Raw genomic sequence first — 19811 nt, 5'->3', positions numbered from 1 at the left:
TTTGATATCACATTTTGAGTTAATTAAACTGTGTTCTTTATTGTGATAAGCTTGATAAGAACACCCTTTTGGTGCTTCCTTAAATTTCTTTGTTTGTATCGTGTTTATATATTCCTAAAGAAGTTCATAGCTTGATATCACTACCATTTTGACAAAAGCAGCCACATTGCAAAAAGAAAAGCAGAAAATCAAGTAATATCCATCAGAGGAGACTGTGGTTCATTTAAAGCTACTGTAAGGAAATTTTGCTTAGTGTCGATAATAGCCCCCTTGTGGACAAAGTGACACCTCTTATCTCTAACAACAAATATCATCCTGCTTTTCATTTAACAGTCAAATACAATACTTAGTGTCCTGCTTATGTAAATGCTAATGATTTAAAAGGTATCCCAGATAAATAGACAAAGTAATATTGCATAGGAAACAAAGGTGATGATCTCAGAACAACAAACAAACAAACAAAACAAACAATCGATGGAACATCATGATATATAAACATTTTTAGTTCCTGTAAGGCATACCACTTTATGATAATTTATTTTACTTTGATTGATTTCTTTACATCTTCCACTATTTTTTGTTTTCTAATTCATAAAGTTAATCAGACAACAAAGGCTGGGCCTTTCTGCATGCAAATAATTGTTGAAACACTCGCTCAATCTAAAATGATTTAGCCAAATTCAGTCAGCACACAGAGGTCTGTAACCAGGCAAATTCTCAGAAAATATCCACTAGAGCCAGCAATAATTAGCTGCACATTTTAAAACAGGCTTGAAGCGTTGTGCTGAGTCAGCCATGAGGCACATTATAGGAGGGGCGTCTGTGAGTTTCTGCTAACTGCACTGGCCCAGATAATAAACCCCTTTATGTCTGGACAGTAATGGTAAATGGGGGTAAAGATGAAGCAAATGGACACTGAAGGCACATTAATCTACAGATAAATAAGCACAAGCACTTTTTGGCAGTGCAGTAACAAGGACATTGACATCTGTTTCACTGGCACTGAACCTGTTGTGTTATGAGAACCAGTATTATGAATAGGGAAAAGGGAAAGGGGATAAAACAGGCCATTATTTATCCTATTCATTCTTTTCTTTAGTGTCAGCTAAGCTTTAAATACCGACTGACAAAGAGATCCTCCTTTTTAGATGATTCACGCTGAGAGATAATTGTTTTTGCACATTACACTTTTTAAGCTTGATAAATTGTCCCACAGTGTGCAGCTTTGCCAAAATGTCCAATGTAATTTGGAACACACACCTTGGAGGAGAATGACAAATGGTCCAAATGTATCCCCCCTGAAACATTCCCCTTGAATTTAATTGCAAAATAAGTCTGGAAAGATAACATTCAAAGCCATGCGTGCATTTAATTCTTTATTTAGGAAAACAGACAGTAAAAATATTATAACTGAGCTGGTTTGCATATATAATTTTACATGAGTAGTGCAAATGAGGGGGTGAAATCAATCATCTGATAAGTTTAAAACATTTTTAATCTATGTGGTTTATTAAGCATCAGAAGATCAAGATATTCTGCCCCCCTTAATGCCATTCACCCAGGCAATCATTCACTCTATCTGGCACACTGTATTTCCATTTTCCAGCACACAGAGCCCAGCATCATGAGTCAGGGCAGGGTCATCATCAGCTGTTCCTACAGTATTATTCACCCATACTGACATTTAATTTAGACCATGGTCACTACTTGCTTTAAACTGATACATGTATTTCTGACTTGATTAAGAGGGGAGTATTTTTATACATACTGATTCAGGGTCCCAGATGAGCTGTGATCAGTAGGACTACAATTTCCATCAAGTGCCCTGCAGAAGATATAGGTTCTGGTAATTTACCTTTATTTCACCTTAATATTAAACCACAGAGATGCTTTTCTTTTGAAGTTAAATCACAGAGTTAAAATAGCAATAGTTTACATAATTTTTCATTATTCATGTTTATAATATGTAAATAACAGGTCCAGACCACTCCTGCTCTATGCCTTTTTTTAGTTAGGGGATACCGATACTTTTCCAAGCACGCACGCGTACATGCGTATGCACGTCGTGAGCGCGCATGCTTCCACAGCTCCGTCCATTTCTTCTGAATTGCAAATTTGATACCCACAGAACTTACGCAGAAAGTGTAGCAAGTGGGCGCAACACAGTTTCTGAATCCGCTTCCGGAGTGCCGACGACACCGATGCCCACAGACTGATCACAGGGCTTTTACCCGAACAGCACTGAATGGTAGCAGCTGAAAGACGGGTGCGGAGCGAGGGTTGCCAAACCCGGAGGATTTCTCACGGGTTACGGACTAGAATGCTCTTCTATATGTATCCCCATACATGGATGACAGCCTCCAAACAATCCTTAACAGAAAACTTTCAGCTCTACATCTGAAGCGGGGGTGTTATTGAGATTTTCTGAAAGCCGGTCCAAGAGCAGACATGATGCAGGTGCAAACTGTGGGCTAACGGTGGTACTGAAATGACTTGCTCGGCCGGCGCTGACGCGTTTCATTGTGCCATGCCAACCCCGCATTGTCAGATGCCATTTTACTCTGCGTTATCCCAGCGTCTGGAATTCCAACAAACTGGGCCTGTTGTGTAATTAGAAGTTCGTGAGGCTGTCGCAAACAAGCTGGTGCAATGAGAAGCTACGCTGCCCCAGACATTGTGCGCAATTTGTGCTGAAGCTTATGGGTCCTGCGTACTCAAGCTCCCGGCTTCCACTTGGAGAGGTGTGCTGCGGGGCTACAGCGCACTGGCTGTCGGCTTCACATCTGGACCGCTTTGGTACTGTCATCTGCGGCCTGTTCGGACTGTGCACTCCCTGAACTTGTGATTATACTGGGAACTGACGGATGGTGTCGTGTTAGAGGGAAGGGGTGATTATTTTGGCCTGGACTTGACGTTATCGGTGATCCACTGGAACACCGAGGTCCAAAGCTGGACTGGCAGACTACTCATGGAAAAAACGCTCATCCAGCTATGGATTTTGCGTAGCGAAGTCACGCATTTTTAAAGGCAACGCTAGGGTGACATTGCAGTCTTCTCACCATATCGGTTATTTCGTCGTCCGACAAAAAAATAAAAGAGTGAAAGTGGAGTATTGTCCGTCGTACGTATCAACGCAGTGGGATTTCTACGTCTGGTCGGCGTTCCCCCCCACCCTTCCCGCGGTGACGGTTATGGGTCGGAAGCGGTGTGTCGGTGCAGATTGTTCCAAGATGGCGGCCGGGTGCTGCGGGGTGAAGAAGCAGAAACTGTCGGGATCGCCCGGGTCGGGGGGTCCCGGCGGGGTGGGGGCGGGAAGCGGGGTGGCAGGAACCGGACATTGTGGCTCGGAGCTGGGGATTGGCTCCTCGGCGACCGTAGCAGCAGCGGCGAACGTGAGCAGAGCCAACGGCCTGGGGGGACCCGGGGGTAACGTTAGCGGCAGCAGCAGTAGTAGTGGTGGTGGTAGCAGTGGCACGAACGCTCTGTCCCCAGCCCCGGCCGGTTACACTTCATCCGGCCTCTCCCCGAATCTCAGCGCGGGACCTGGTTCGGGAAGTGGAGGCAGAAAAATGGTCGTCTCCGCGGAGATGTGCTGCTTCTGTTTTGACGTGCTTTATTGCCATCTGTACGGATACCAACCTCCGAGAACACCCAGGTTTACAAACGATCCCTAGTGAGTATTTTCCCCTCTTTTGTTGTTTTGCTGCACGTCAAAGCTCATAGGTGTAGCCTCTCAACAGATGTCTTTCACGGCATACTTGATGGGTTTTACCTCTGGATTCCCCTTCAGAGCCCAATGCACTAGCTGTCACATCGAAACAACATTTGACTGATAATGAATTTAACGCCAAAACCGAGCGACCGAGGCTCATTTGAGCCAAGTTGGAATTCGGGCCTTGTGGAAGAAATTGTCTGCACCAGCCTGCAGCAACCAAATATTAACGACAACAATGAATGGTTTTATTCGATGTCAACGACTATGATAGATGATACTTGCCAAAGTACTCTTCCAACATTTGATTTACTGACAGTACTCGATGAAAACAACAATTTGAGATACTGTTTATTCAACTCGAATAAACTGGCTCTCGCTAGCTAAGCCTGTTAGCTGCTTCGAGCTGACACTGAAGCTAAGCTAAAATAAATAAGGTGTATCGAGATAACTTGTTTTTTCCGCCTGAATATCAGTAGTATTGCTGGAAAATGCTGGAATGCATTAAAAAGTCAGCTTTGGTATCAGTATTCATTGTAGATGCCCTCATTGAACTCTGGATTGCCACATACCAGGCTTAGCTCCGTTAGCCGTGTGCTACATTAGCTTAGCATTGTGCACTAATGAGCTTTTAGAATATATATTTTTTATACTAGCTGTATTCAAACCCTCTTTTGTATCACGGCCACTCATATTCGACCATAGTTTCACTACAGGTTTTGTTCAATTAATGGACGTTCTCATTAAGGGAAACGAACCGTGACAACCGTGTTAGCATCCACCAACAAAGAAAAAGCTGGATCCAGCTAAAGACTTAGCCGTCCGAATTCTTCTTTATGGGATGAAACATCTTTAAATTTAGATTGTTAGTGTTAAATAACAGTGGCGGATTCTGTGTTGAAACTTTGTACTTTCGACTGACCACATGTCATGTCAAAGTTAACTTTGAACACTACTAAATATGTATTTTCTGCCCGTCATCCTGTTCTAGCGTTATCCTAGATACATACTGACCCCACCTTATACGGCAGGCGGTGTAATGTGATAGCATGAGACTGTACAGGACGACTAACATACATTAGAGCAGGGGCGTCAAACTCATTTCAGTTCAGGGGCCACATACAACCCAAGTTGATCTGAAGTGAGACCAGTAAAATCATAACATATTAAGCTATAAACAACGACAACTCTACAATGTTCCCATTGTTTTAGTGCAAAAAAGTACAAGTACATTCAATGAACAATCTTTGAACAAAAACAACTGTTGTATCATTTGCCATGATGAGTCTCATAGTGAGCTGAATGATTTACTCTTTAAAACCTCTGAAACCTGCTCTGAACACACCGGTTACCCATTCACCTGACACAGAGTGTAATGTTAACAGCAAAAGAACAGAGACATTATAATAATGAAGAAGCTAAAGTTGATTATTTTGGACCCCTCAGCTCCAGAATGAACAGTTTGGTTGCTGGACAGTGTTGTATGCAGGGGTGTAGTGCTAGTGTTAGTAGTCAGAGGATCATCTTATAGTGCTCTAAAAAGTCTTTATGAATCTCAACCGGATTATGCAAACAGCAAGTAATCCATTTTGTCACGTTGAGAAAAAAAGTCCAGAAAAAGACGACAAATTTGAAATAGTAGTTACTTTTGTTGAAAAATTGCAGTTAGTGTCTTCTTTGTAATTTTTTCACTTTGCAAAGTCGTTCTGTGGGCCTGTTTTGGCCCACGGGCCGCATGTTTGACACCCCTGTCCTAGATACATATTGACTCCACCTTATACAGCAGGCGGTGTAATGTGATAGCAATGAGACTTTACAGACGACTAACATACATTAGAGGCTGTCTGTGGAGGGATTGGTTACAACTGCAGCCACATCTGACTTTTCCAGTTGAGCAACCTGCACTAGGTTAAGAAACTTTGCAGTGACCTTTTGATCAGGAGCGTGTTTACATTTTCTATACAGTCAAAGGAATTGCCTTTGGCTGACATGAAGTGGTTTCTTTGCTTTTTTGAAAAAGTGTGAAATTACAGTGTTTCAGTATGCAATGCAAGCACTAGAGCACTCAGTTCGACAGATTTAAATTACATGTAATGGGATACAGCTGGTGTGTATGTATGTTAAGTGTTGGAACACCCCCATGGCATTTCACGGAAATCATTACCTAGTATGGAAAAACAAATTGTACCAGTACATATAAAAATGTCTCTCTCCTCTCACTGCGCACACAAAAAAAAGTCCCTTTTTAAAAACAAAAGAGAGCCTGTATTTAAAGCTTCAGCTGTGATTTTCAACAGATTGCAACATGATACTAACCTTTGACTGAAAATCCACTATGTACATGCCTGTCATTTGAACTGTTCTCCTCTAAATCTATCACACTAACAGCTCCATCTTAGAATATATGTCAAAATTATCTTAGTTCACTCCACAAAAAGGCCTTACAAATTTAAATTTGACAACCTGTCTAAACTTACAGCGGTGTGGCAAACAGTACAAGATACTGACATGTCCCAGACAGAGCGGATACAGCTCATTGTACCATGGCTTTGGTTTTCCCAAGACAAAACCACATGCGTGTGTCAAACAAAGCTAATCCAACTCCATTGTTTTTTTTTTCTTCTTTACTATGAATTGACTGTGGACAGACTGCCTCTCTGGATTTTTGCAGAAGTCCACATTATGATAGATGAGCCAACTCAGATTATTTCCTCAGTGCTTTCCGAGAGTATTCTCACAGTGTTGCCCTGGCAGGCCAAATTAGTGTCACCATAGATGTCACTAAATAATCAAGTGTCAGTACCTAAATATTAAAGGGCCACACAAAGACCCTCAGTCCAAGTCCCAGTCTATATGTCTGCACTAAGCATTACACCTTCATAAACATTAACTAATGTCACATGTGTCTAATCAGGATAAGTGCCCCATCTCAAGAGGGTGTAGGGACTTAGTCAGAGATGGGACAGCTTTTTGAGAAGTATCTGATTAGAAAGTAAGGCCAAACCAATATTTTAATCAGTCAAATATGAGACTCATTTGAGATTTTACCGGTAAAATGTTTGACATAATTTCCTCAATTAGACAGTAATAGCCTGGATCAAACCAGTGGTGCTTAATCATAACTAATTAAGGTAACTTTATGTAGCATTTCGCTCTCAAGTATTAGAACATTTATAGCTTCAAACCCCTCCCTAAGATATATTAAAATCAAACTTCAAATTGTGGGTTTTGTCCCCAAGCAATGTCATGGAAGTTAATATTTAAGGCCCAGTAAGTCAGTGAGTTCAACACACACTGAGCTGTGGCTGTTTTTTTCTTTCTCAAGCAACATTTAAACCCAACCTCCCCCAGAGAAATAACCCCTTACTTGATTAGTCTCCGTCTGTCAGATTTGAAGCATGAACTTGGGATTTCACCTAACCTTCACCATGTGAAACCAAGGTCTTCCCCAAACCAGTCAGTCATGACGGGGAGTTTCGTATGCCAAAACCAACCGATGTGGTAACTGCCATAGACAGACAGAGAAACTCCCACTCATGGTCTGTGGTGTCCTCAACTTGTCCTTCTCTTGGGGCCATTGTCAGATTGAATTATTGAAATGCTTAAGACCACTACAGCATCTGACACAAACACAGTGCTCTTCTGAGTTACCCAGTAAATGCAGGGATGCAGATTACTGGCATTTTCTGACATTTTGGGAGACTACGGAACCCCACACATTTTAGATTTACCTTGAACACTGCATTTCTGCTCTCTAGACTGCTGTCTGACTTGCTTGTTGTTGGAATTGAGTAAATACAGCACATCTGCCCCTCCAAATGGAAGATCATATGCTGAGAGCTGTGACTGAGTAATGTGTGCAACAGCAGCTGCTTCAAGGACTGCCAACACGGCATACATTTAAAAATATTTCACTTCATTTTGACTGCAAGAAGATCAATGGACCACACAAGCCAGTGAGCAGTGCTGCAGGTATGGTACCATAACTACTAAGCTAATTTAGCTAGATTACTTTTGGTGACCTTAATACCTTAATTTGTTTTGGTAACAATATGTTTGTGTAATTATTTTATAACCTAACACAGAATGTTGGTTAAAGCTATTTTTATTTGTAGCTAAGTAAACTAAATTAACAGCCAGCAAACAGACATGTCTTGTAGATAAAATGTTATCTTATAAATTGCGCTACCAAAAGTGAGCTTTAGAAATCTGTTTTCTTTTCCTACATCAGACTTTGTCCCTGTCAATGCCTCAACTGAGGATGGCAATAGAAGACCCCAGCCTTTTTTCGCTTGCTGAGAAGGGAGATTAAGGATTAGATAAAATGAAGTCACAGGACAGTCACAATGCAAAGGTCTTTTGAAGAACTCATGGGTTATGTCTGTAAAAAAAAAAAAGGAAAAAAAAGTATTGTGACCAGCAGAGATTGTTTTTTCAGTCCTTGCAACCTTACTGCTGTAGCTTGATGTTTTGTTCCTTTGTTATTTTTTGAAAGTTGCTAGTTGTCTTTAAATGTTGTCTTTTTTTATTTTCTCAAAGAGTTAAATGTGTGAATGAAATAAAATTTTAAGATGATTTCAAGGAGAAAAGTCTCATGTTTCTCTTTTTGTTACATTTGACTTTTAAAGCCTGTAACCTCAAAGAGAGTGAGAGCTCAAGACTTTGTTCATTCAGAAAAGCATTGAGTACGAAATGACATCAAAGTTCAAATGATAGTCATGGTATTTTAACTTTTCTGAACAGAGCTTGTGTCTTACTTTTTCACGACATATGGGTCAGTTTAAAAAATGTACACACACACACACACACACACACACACACAAGACCTTGTGATGCAAGTTACACAAATTTCATCAGTGACAAAAAGCAAAAGAGTAAGAAGTTCGTTGTTATGGGGCACCGGTTTGCACTTATGGTCAAGTCCTGCGCCCCATGTACAGAGGCCATAGTCCCCAAGTGGGCAGCTTGGGGTTTGATTTCAACCTGCAGCCCCTTTCCTGCATGTCACTCCATGTTTCCTGCTCTATCCACTGTCCTGTCCTCTCTAAATAAAGACGCACATACCTGAAGATATGACTTGAACCTCAACCTCATAACAATGAAGTAAAATGTTCATTATTATTGGGCTGAATGTTGTTTTGATTGAATGTCTAAATACTGGACCAGTACTCTTATTTTGGGGAAATAGTCCTTTCATCCCTGTGCCACATATGTAGCATGAGTCTTGATAAACAAAGGAAAATCATTCTGTATATTTACTTAATGGAGATTAGATAAGATTTGACATTTATTGAACATCAGCCACAGCACTGCACTGAATTCAGGGGATAGTTGTACACAAGTATTTTAGACTAGTCTGCAGTTTTAAGCTTGTCTTACATTTTTTCTGTAATTTCAGTCTAATGAGAATACAACCAATTAAAAGAAACTCTCTTAATGGTGGGACACATCATTCCGTTTGCACCACACGTCTTTTTTGTCACCCTTTCCTTTTATCCTTCTGTCAGTTCCTGGATTAACATTTATTGTCACAACTACAGTTTTGCACCCAAATTCTTATTCAATTTAATAAATCTCATGCCAAGTTTTCCTGAAATTTGCCTTGATACATCAATTCCTCCATGAGCATTTTCTGCCGGGCTATTTAGAACCATTGAAGATAACCTAGAACTTTCTTGGTGCTTCTTTATATTGAAATGCTTGGTCCCTCGGTTGGTCAAATTTAAGTCATATGGAACGTCTATCTTTGGGGAAACTGGCCTCAGAACTAAGTATGAAAAAGAATAAAAAAGACACTTGGTTGCAGTGGGCTTGATTGAAGCACAAACTTGGTTTAGCCAGTGTGAGCCATGTTTTAGATTGAAAGTGCAAATGAAAACACAGAGGCAATCATCCTGTTTTGCACGATGTGGGCTTCAGTCTTCTTTGTCACAACATGAAAGATTGCTCTCTGAAATGCTTCTTTTACTGTACATTTTAAAAATCACACAGCCACTATTCAAAATGTTCCCATCGTGCACTGCACTAAAGCACTGTTGGATCTTGTGTTACACTATCAAATTTGGGAATTCATTGTCATTCACACATTTTATTAATGATTCAGAAAGTGGTGGATTTTAATGTCGTATGTAAGAAATTGTCCCGTGTGATTGGTTTGACTTCTGAAGGATTATTCAAATACCGATGAAGAACGGAGAGTTAATTTCACCCTTTGACAGAAAATGACTTCATGAAGAGTAGAAAGTTATTGTTTCATAAAGGAGTTTAGTTATCCAGTCATGGGTGGACAGATGGCTTAGTGTTATGAACAAAAGCCTGCACTCTTGGATGAAAACTGCTGATGTAAAAAACAGTCATGCCACTTCTGCATAATGTGAATAACAACTGCTGCATACCAAAGCGATGTGGTCTTCTTTTTTTAGCAACCTTTATGCATAGCATGAAAGGTACATCAGGTGTGCATGTGATTGCTCAATTTGAAACCCAGCTTCTTTGACTGAACCTTGTTTCTTTCTTTTGTTTTTCAGCCCGCTGTTTGTCACATGGAAAATAGGCAGAGACAAGCGGTTGAGGGGTTGTATAGGTACATTTTCTGCCATGAATCTGCACTCAGGACTCAGGGAGTACACCCTTACCAGGTAAGCAGCAATACAAAGTGAATGTAGCTCTAGACCAGATACATTTGTTAGAAATATACTCTAGAGTATATTAAAGTGATTAATTAGTGTTTTGCAATGAAGGCCCTTAATATATATATATATATGAATACTGTGGCTGTGCATGAATGGAGAAAAGAAAACCTGGCTGTTTCTTTAGTATTTACTTTTGTTCTGTTCTGTTTAGGAAGCTTGCTGTCACACTGTGTGAACAGCGTGTCTCATTAATCTCAGGTCCCTGGGTACAGCAGTCATAAATGTCCTAGAGTCTGTTTTCCATGACGTTTTATTATTTTTATACTAATTGAAAGAAAGATGACACAGGGTATTATATAGTGGGTGTTTGTAATACTGTGGTTTGAGATGAGTGGTTGATGGAGAAAGATGCTATGTTTACTTCAGAGGCAGTGACACATGGAATGTTTATATATCTTTAAGATATCATTCATGTATGGTTTATTGTAAAGATGTATTCAAAAAGAACAAACGTGTTAAAACTCCATATTGAGTTAAGATTTATCAGTCTTGTACCACGTCAAACCCCTACGCACAGCATTAAAGGTCTCAGCATCTTTGTTCTTGAATGTGTTTTCTCTCTTCTGCTCTCTTAATGGTGTTTTTGCTATATGCTTTTATCTCCACAGTGCCCTTAAAGACAGCCGCTTTCCCCCAATGACGAGGGATGAGCTGCCTCGCCTCTTCTGCTCAGTGTCTCTTCTCACCAACTTTGAAGACGTCGGTGATTACCTTGACTGGGAGGTAAGGGACACAGAATGTTCGTTTTTTAAACAGCTTAAAAAACTCATTCATCACCCATTTCTCACATTTTGAACATAAATTGAAAATCCTTTCAGCAATGTATTAAACTGTTTGAACAAATCCAAAACTATTGCATGGGGTTGAAAGTATAGCAGCTCTCCCTGTTGGCTTGGCAAACCCTTTGAAGAGAATAAATTGTTCTTTTAACAACCTTCACTGTGTAGGGTCAGGATATTTATGGGCTTAAAATGACATTGCTTCTGTTGTTTTTCCCTGCATTGTATTCCAGGTGGGTGTTCACGGTATTAGGATAGAGTTTTTCAATGAAAAAGGATCAAAGCGCACCGCCACCTACCTACCAGAGGTTGCAAAGGAGCAAGGTGAGATCTTTTTGTGCTCCTAAAAAAATACAGCCTTCTCAGCTTTTCATAAAGGCAATGATCTGTCAAACGATATGTTGACTGTAAAGGAATGTGTAAAGAGGTTTGACTCTCGTTTATTAAGGTTGGGACCACATTCAAACCATAGATTCCTTACTACGAAAGGGAGGCTACAAAGCTCCCATCACAAATGACTTCAGGAAGACCATTAAGTTAACCAGGTAAGACTATCACACTGAGTGCAGACATGCTGAAATGGTTTTAGTGCCACATACTGTTTTTTACCTCACATCTTCCCTTACAATAACATTCACACATTAAGATTTGCAGGTCCTCATTTTTCTGCATTGGTAAAACCATTTGTCTAAAGCTATTTGAGACCCAAAAGGGATCTGCGGGAACTCTTTTTTTTACATTTCCAAAGGAGATGTTACTAGTGTCAGAGGGGTTTGGGGCAGAGCGCTCTGGGGATTCCTTATCTCTTCTTCTAGCTAAGGGCTCATGACTTTACAAGCAGCCGTCAGCATAGTACTCCTGAATGAACACTTCAGGTTCATTGAGCATTGAGGTACTGTAGGAGCCAGTTTTTGACAATGAGGAAGAAAATGTGACATGTATAGAGACAAACTAAACTAGACTAACTAGACTTTTCTATTGATCCGAACTAGGGATGCACGATATTGTATTTGTGCCGATATTTTACAACTCATTTAGTTGATTACCGATACTGATATTTTTTCTGCACACCTAATTGCAGAGATCATCAATTCTCTTCTGTATTGGAATTAGCGTACAGTATTATGGTGATACTCTTATCACATTATGTAATATTCATTTCTTGTGAAAAATAAGAAAAATACTTAATACTTAAAACTGCATATTTATTTATGACAATTGCTTTCAAACAAAATTCATAAAAAAAGATACATCCTACTTAAAACTTGGATGATGCTCTCCCTGAGACAGTCATAACAATAAACACAACCAGGGCAACTTTGACCAATTTCACATTTGACATAGTAAGTAAACCTAACCTCTGTTCACAGGGGACATGTGAAAAGTGCAACTGTACAGCAATTAAACCCAAATTAAATAAAATGGTTTACTCTTTGACAGTAAATGTGCCTAAATGAGTCAGCTACATGTACCTTACAGACTGCTGCTTAAATTCAAATTTAACTCAAAACATGAGCCCAGTATGTGTGCAGCAGCCCATTATTTTATCGGTTAATTATATCGTCTGATTTCAGCGTGTTGGCCAATATCCGATCCAAAATCGACCAATACCGGTACTGTGCCGATAATATCTTGCAGCCCTAATCCGAACCTGTGTGCTAGCATCTGGCTTAAAAGTGACAAACATGTCATTTAGAAGTTTTCTTTCCTTTCCTGGAAATAGAAACAAAGAGTTAATGATTGATCTGCTCTTAGAGGTGTAAAGTAATTCGGTATCCAAAGAAACATGTCGCACCAGGGTGGCTCTGAATTCTGGCACTTGTACGTTAAATTGCAGGAACAACATGCTAGCTAGCTTGTATGTTCGCAGCCCTTTCAAGTTTTTCCCTCCATCTGATGAAAGATCCAAATCTGGAAATGTATTATCATGATTTGGTTGAATTGATGTTTAAATCTCAAATTTTAATCCACTTTTCTGTGAGCTAAAGTCTAAAGAGATAACGGTATATGAGCAGGAACATGCAGACAGTGATGATAACGATCAGTTATCTGCATGATGAGATAAGAACTAAGCTAAAGGATCACTTGTTGACCAGCTGTAGTAATTTAATATGTCACAAAAATCATGGCTTGGTACGTTCTGAAATTACAGCTTAGGTATAATGTCTTGTGCCTTATCAGGAAAGTAAAGAACTTGTTTATTACAGATTTAGTCTTTCACAAGGTTTTTAACGAAACATTTAGAATGTGTTTAAACACTGTTTTCAACAACAGCATGGTCGTAGCTCTTCTGCTCTAAAAACCCTAATGGCATTTATTATAGCCTTGGCCTGATCAGAATAGCCAGGTAAAGGCTGTTTAAATGACAAATAAACATGCGTTTTTAACCTAAGTTGCTGTCATATTCATATTCAGGTGGTGCCTTCACATGTGTATGAAAATGAAAATATTGAAGTCAGTTACAATGATCTTATGACATCAAAGATTCAAATTTAAAAGAGGCTAAATAACCGAAAGAAAGTAGTGGAAAACAACAATGCAAGCAAGTAATTGATATGAAACAATACAACAAATAATTTCCCCCCCCCCCCCCCCCCCATCATTTTATTTATTTATTTTCTTCTAGGTTTTTATTATTTTATGTATTTATTTATTTATTTATTTTTATTTATTATTTTTTACATTTGGGTTGGATTTTATAATTTTCCTTATGTGTAATTGTTGTATGTATTCTGTATTGTTTACATATTATTTTTTGAAGTACAAGTGGGATGGGTTTGTGGGAGGGAAAAAGAGGGAAAAAATGGGAAGAATGGAAGTCCTCTGTGCCACATTGTACTGTTCCTTTGCTACCTGTGAAACTGCTTCCAAAAAAAAATTAGTATTAGTAAAAGAAAATTAAAATGCATTCACAGAAATGCTTTTTAATGTTCAGAATGATCATAGTCATATCATAGAGTGAGCCTGGTCAATGAAGTCAACTGTCAGCATTGTGATGAAGCTGGCTCTAATATTCTCCTTAGCTTCTCTTTTGATAATTCCTGAACTAGAACACAGTCGTAGAGTCACAACAGATGCAGCTCAGTGTTTCAGTGCAGATCAACGTAGCTCTCCTAACGTGCGGCGAGGCTCAGCCATCCGTAACCCACCTCCCTCCCCCTTCTGTTTCCCAGGTACCGTAGCGAGAAGATGACAATGGGTTATGCAGAGTACATCGCCCACCGCCAGCACCATCACTACCAGAATGGCATCGGGCACCCTCTACCACCCTACAACCATTATTCCTGACAGCGAGCCGCATGACCAATCATTGGACCTCTCCGCGGACCTTTTCCCAGGAGAGCCCGCCCCCTCCTGGTCTAGCTATTTCTACTACTGTACCATTTTATGATGATAGTTTCCGTTGCCATGCTGGCCGTCTTCCCTGACGTTGACATGGCAACGGGTGGCAACGAAGCATCATTTGATTACGGCAAGAAATCCACTCTTCTTTTTCTTCGCCTGTGGTTAAGTTTTTGCAGCATACGTAAACCCATATCTATTCCCCCCTTCATTCATATTTTTGACAGATAAAACCAATATTAGATTTTATTAATCTTACAGCAAAACTAATCAGGTGTTTGATTCTGTGGATGGAAGGAAGTCTTTAATAGGGTGGATTAGTCTCACGCTTATATATTGTTCAGGCTTTTGCTTCGATTTAACATTTACTAAAAGTAACTCTTTAATTTTACTCTCCTGACATGTAAACCATGTAGCAAGGCCACTGCAGTTCTCAAAGGCTGTGTCGTCTCTATTCTGATTCCTCTCAAAAAAAAGAAAAGAAATAGAGTGACGTTGAGGTTGTGTTCGCCTTGAAATCTCTTGTAGTGATGTAGTTGGGGCTTTATAATGGGATCTGTGTACTCCAAAGTATAGCTTGTAGGATTGTGATGCCCTCTGACCAGCCTTAACTGGCAGTGTTTAGTGTTGAATCTCACAATCATGTGTGTATTTCTGTGTGTGGATATAGATATTGCTCTGTCACCAAATTGAAACCTGTAGGAGAAATTAGAAATTGGAGTTCTACCGCAAAGTTTCCCCTCTGAGATATTTGACGCCCTGTTCCTGAGTATTTGAAGTGTTTTGTGTTGGACCTGTAAACCTTGAACTGCGTATTTTAGGCTAGAACTTTAGCTTTGCTTTCTTCTTTTTTGTTTGATGAGCTTTTCCAAATTTAAATGTGGAGGAAGCCATTTTGTCAGGGGATAAAGAAGTCCACACAGGTGATTCGTTGATGTAAAAACAGGTTAAAGTGGTTCTGACTGATTTGCTTTGGAGAGGTGGAGCAGGCGTAACTACAGGTCCCAAGACAAAAAAAAAAAAACAAGCATGAGAAGTGCTTTGATTTAAATGTTCTCTGTCTGTTGGTTTGTGAGTTTACTGGCAGGGAGTCACTCGACAGGGACATGCTTTTACTACTCGAAGCCATATTCTCTTCTTACTCTACACTCTGTAAAGTAGTCTGCTGTTTGGCTTGAAGTGTTTGCATTCGGTGCCACTCAACTGGTAGCCTCTGATGTTTTCACTCTTCAACCTCTGAATGCAAACTTCTTACACCAGCCAGCCTCAGACGAGGCTGCACCACTGAATGCTACTCGTCACACCTGGCGGTTTTCACTCATCAGTCACAGGTCACGCGTATTGACTGTGTCGTCGTAGAAACATTGTCTTGCCTCATCAGATTATAGCTAACCATTGTCACTCGTCCACTAAGTATGATGTATTAAAAAACTGTCATTTTTGAATGAAGACACACCACTGAGACGCACAATGAAAGTGATCTGACACCTTTGTGTCATTACAAAGTGCATGTCATTGTGCAGATAGTTGATTTAGTTGTTGAAAGCGCACCTCCACCCTTCTCTCTCTAAACTCTCTGCTGTTCATTGAGATCCCGTCGTCACAGGAAGTGTTTCGCTCTGTGCTCTGTTTTGTCAGCTGTCTGGCACTAGGTTAGAGCAAACACAGTCGACTTAGTCAGAGCTGAGTCTTTGCATGGGGCCAAGCGGCTCGCAGTTAAAGGTCTACACATAAAAAAGCCAGGGCTTTGTCAAGGACTTAAGAAGCCATCTCCCACCCTGATATGTGTCATCGTTGTGAATCACATCCACACACACATTAGGCTAGTTGGATTTCCTTTCCAGAATGTTTGAGGGGTCACGTTGTGTGACCAGCTCGCTTTGTGGATCAGTTTTAGTTTTGGTAACTGGAACATTTTTTGAGAGGTTTTTGTTACTCGACCAACATCTTTCTTTGTAACAGCCTTTACTAACTGACAGGTTATGTTTTTTCTTTATGCAAAAACGTCAAGGGCTTTTGGCACTCCATCCACAGTAACCCGAAATGACCCAGATTTAAGTTGTGTTGCCTTAAATGAATGATTTAACGAACGGTGGGGCCAGTAGATGACGCTCTGAGTGTTCCTCTGTCCCGTGGTCTGTTTGTTCCCCGACTCATCTTCACACCACAGTGCAGGAAAGGAACTCACATGATGTTTTCCTCACTTGAATGCGATACAACGTTGTTATGGAGGCTCCTGTATGCCTGCTGCCTCCTGTTTCCTCGTCTTATTCAGCTGCTGGTCCTCAACTCTTTCACCTCTGAAAGCCCCTCATACACTCATACTCTAAAAAAAAATAGTCAGACACTGTGGTGGTGTTACTCCAAACCCATGGGTGAAAAGCTAATGTATCCTTTAAAGAGAAAAGACACTACATAAAGACCCAGAGGAACAGTCAGGCGCTCATTTCTTGCTCCATTAAATACAGCACAACCTGAATTTTTCTGCTGCAAAACCAAATTGACCATGCTCTTTTACATATATGTCTTTGTATACACATGCAATGTCTTCAGTTGCATGTATGTATGAGTATGAGACCTATGGTTTTATCCATGATATGCTTGATCTATGGCTTAGACACTCTTATTAACCATTAAGAGATTTAAAAGACAAATATGGTGCTATCGGACCTCATATTGGGGTGGTCACAGCTCGTGACTGGTCATGCGGACTCATTGATCATATCATACTTAAAGATGCTGCATGTAAGATTTTCTCTGTGGTATTTGGCTGTGAAATACGTCATGACGACACGTTTCAAACCTGAAGGATGTGTTCATCACCGTTAAACAGTAGCCCCTTTTATTCTGTCCAATGTGGGTGATTTTTGGGATCAATTCCCTATGGGAAAACAGACTGATATCTATGACATAATGAAGGAGGAGGAGTCCCTGCAGCAAACCCATCACAGGGGCTGTGAATGTACTGTCAGTGGTCGTTATTTCATTTGAGCAGCCATACGATAAGAGAAAATCCTACATGTGTTACCTTTACTATCCTTGATATATGCAGATCTGTTCAACAGGTGTTTATTTTTTTTTCCTACCAGTGCAAGTCAACACCCGTTGCAGGTTTGAAAGGACAAGAAGTCACACGTAGCCTCCCCCCCCCAATCCCCGTCGATACCCCCTCCCCACACTGTGGCCCGACCTCATGGCCTAGTTTGTCCAGGCGTGACGTGTGTGTCGTTCAGTAGAAGGTGGCAGTAGTAGTAGTAGTGCTCGTTGCCTCTCCTGGAAAACCAGAGGCTGCTTATTTTCCGAGCACATCCTCCGTTTTCCTCTAGCTGCTGAATCGTTTGACCTCTTCTGAAAAAAGAAAAGTCTGAGACGTCAAAGTGAAAGGCCTCGTCAGGTAGGCCTTCACTGTCGCTCTCAGACGGCGTTTGAAGGTGAGCAACTCCTCTAATGGGACACAGAGTTAATGTTTTACGTAGAACACGTAGGATTCTAGTCGTGCTTCTGTACTGATCAACTGTTTTTGACAGCATTGATACCTCATGGGACGTTATGGAACGACATTAGTAGTTTGTTGTAGCAGATCGTGTTTTGGTTCCATACCAGGGTTAGAGTTCAGCCTCAGCATTCCCAGCGTGGTCATTCTCATATTTCGAGGAATGCTCAAGCTCATGTTACCTTCGTATGTTTGACTGAACCAAAGATGCCAGCGGCCATGCCCAAATGCTGCTCTTCAGGCTTGGCTTCCTGTCCTTCCAAAAGACACCCCTGCAATTGACAAAAAAATGTTTTATGTCTTTTTTTTTTTTTTTTGTGCGATTTCTCAACTGTCTTGACTTATTGAGCAACCCAATTTTTCAATGAATTTTCATTGAGTCTATCTCTGAAGCTGCTCATGGCGTCACAGATGGTTTAAAAAAATGGTTGCATATTGTTGTTACTTGTTTTGTTTATTATTATTATTATTATTATTATTATTATTAGCAGTAGTATTGCTATAATTTACAAAAATGAAAATCCCATGGTGTGCCTCCTAGCTTTATGGGTTTATAAATGTTTTTTTCCCTAAAGACCAGCAGTTATACTTTGTATAAAAGATGGATTTTTCCTTATTTTTTATGCCATTAAAGATAAAAAAAAGCCTGTTTTCTTTACTCTGGACCCAGTAGCTGCACTGGTATACAATCGCACTGATAGATGAATAAAAAAAAAAGAATAAATGAATCAATAATAATAATGATAATGACAAATGAAATAAGAACTACAATAAACTTGTGTTTGAAACTTTTATTATAAAACTTTAAAAAGCAAATAAAAAAAGAAAATGACTGTTTTTGTACATCAAAATAAATTCTTTTCAAAAGAATATTTTGGATCTAGTTTCAAAATTATTTTAGTGGTTTTCTATGTTCTGAATTTTTGAGACACTGACTTCTAAGACGTGTCACTGTACAAAATGACTTTTTTCTGTTGCAGTGGCCCGATGGGCTGGGAGGGTTACCTGGTGTAACTCCTCATACCAACTTTCATTTCTTTTCCTTTTCCATTTTTGGAACCTATTTTTTTTTTCTGCTTTATAGTAACTTGAAAAATGTTGATGGAATAATATGAACTGGGAACTTCAAATCCATCCCCCTGTAGAGCTAGACCCTTCCTCCTTTCTTATTGAATTGCTGTTAGTGTGACGCGACTTGAAATGGGCATTTATCATGATAGTATGACTCCAAAAGAGAAAAAAAAAACACAAAAATAAACACACCCAAAAAAAACAAAGAGAAAAAAAAAAGAAATTAAGCAAAAAAAATTGCAAAAGAAAAGTGGGGGGGAGGGTTGAAAGAATATATATGGAGGGGTTATCTAAGTATGTAAGCAATGGCTGTGAAGATAATGTAGTTTTAAACATTGTTATTACCTTTTAAAATCATTTATTCAATAAAAAAATACAAAATCAACTGAAAAGAAAACACGTGTCATTCTACTTTCTTTCAACACAAACATCCAGCATGCTGCACTTTACACCTAATATGAAAATGATGCCTAAAAAAAGCCTCAAACATGCGACCGTAGTGTGACATGTTCATTATGATGAGTCATTAGTTCAGCTCCATTAATGTGCATGTTTGTTGTTTTGTAGTTTACACTTGTTCATATTTTGTGTCAGCATTTTGTGATCTTGTTGGGCCTCTTCCACAGTGATACATTCAGTTACAGTGTGCAGTGTGTGGTTGAATGTGTGACGGACGAGTTCAGATACAGTGAATGGTGGTACAGTTGATCATAGAAGTTGGA

General features: G+C 39.8%; 1 protein-coding gene across 1 annotated transcript; it reads left to right on the top strand.

Moving 5' to 3' along the window:
- The first annotated feature begins 2144 nt into the window (after positions 1-2144).
- ammecr1 (AMMECR nuclear protein 1) lies at positions 2145-18888 on the top strand. Its single transcript, XM_034684127.1, has 6 exons — positions 2145-3673; positions 10240-10350; positions 11013-11127; positions 11417-11507; positions 11632-11728; positions 14357-18888. The coding sequence occupies exons 1-6, from the start codon at positions 3192-3194 to the stop codon at positions 14469-14471; spliced, it is 1011 nt and encodes a 336-aa protein (XP_034540018.1). The 5' UTR covers positions 2145-3191; the 3' UTR covers positions 14472-18888.
- Positions 18889-19811: the final 923 nt, after the last annotated feature.

Source organism: Notolabrus celidotus, chromosome 5 (assembly GCF_009762535.1).
Source record: "Notolabrus celidotus isolate fNotCel1 chromosome 5, fNotCel1.pri, whole genome shotgun sequence".
NCBI classification, from domain to species: domain Eukaryota; kingdom Metazoa; phylum Chordata; class Actinopteri; order Labriformes; family Labridae; genus Notolabrus; species Notolabrus celidotus.
This window is presented reverse-complemented; position numbering and strand designations above follow the sequence as displayed.

Coding starts and splice junctions, on each gene's coding strand:
- ammecr1 (XM_034684127.1), top strand. CDS start 3,192: ATGGGTCGGAAGCGGTGTGTCGGTGCAGATTGTTCCAAGATGGCGGCC. Junction 3,674..10,239: donor AGGTTTACAAACGATCCCTA/GTGAGTATTTTC, acceptor TTTGTTTTTCAG/CCCGCTGTTTGTCACATGGA. Junction 11,729..14,356: donor AAGACCATTAAGTTAACCAG/GTAAGACTATCA, acceptor TCTGTTTCCCAG/GTACCGTAGCGAGAAGATGA.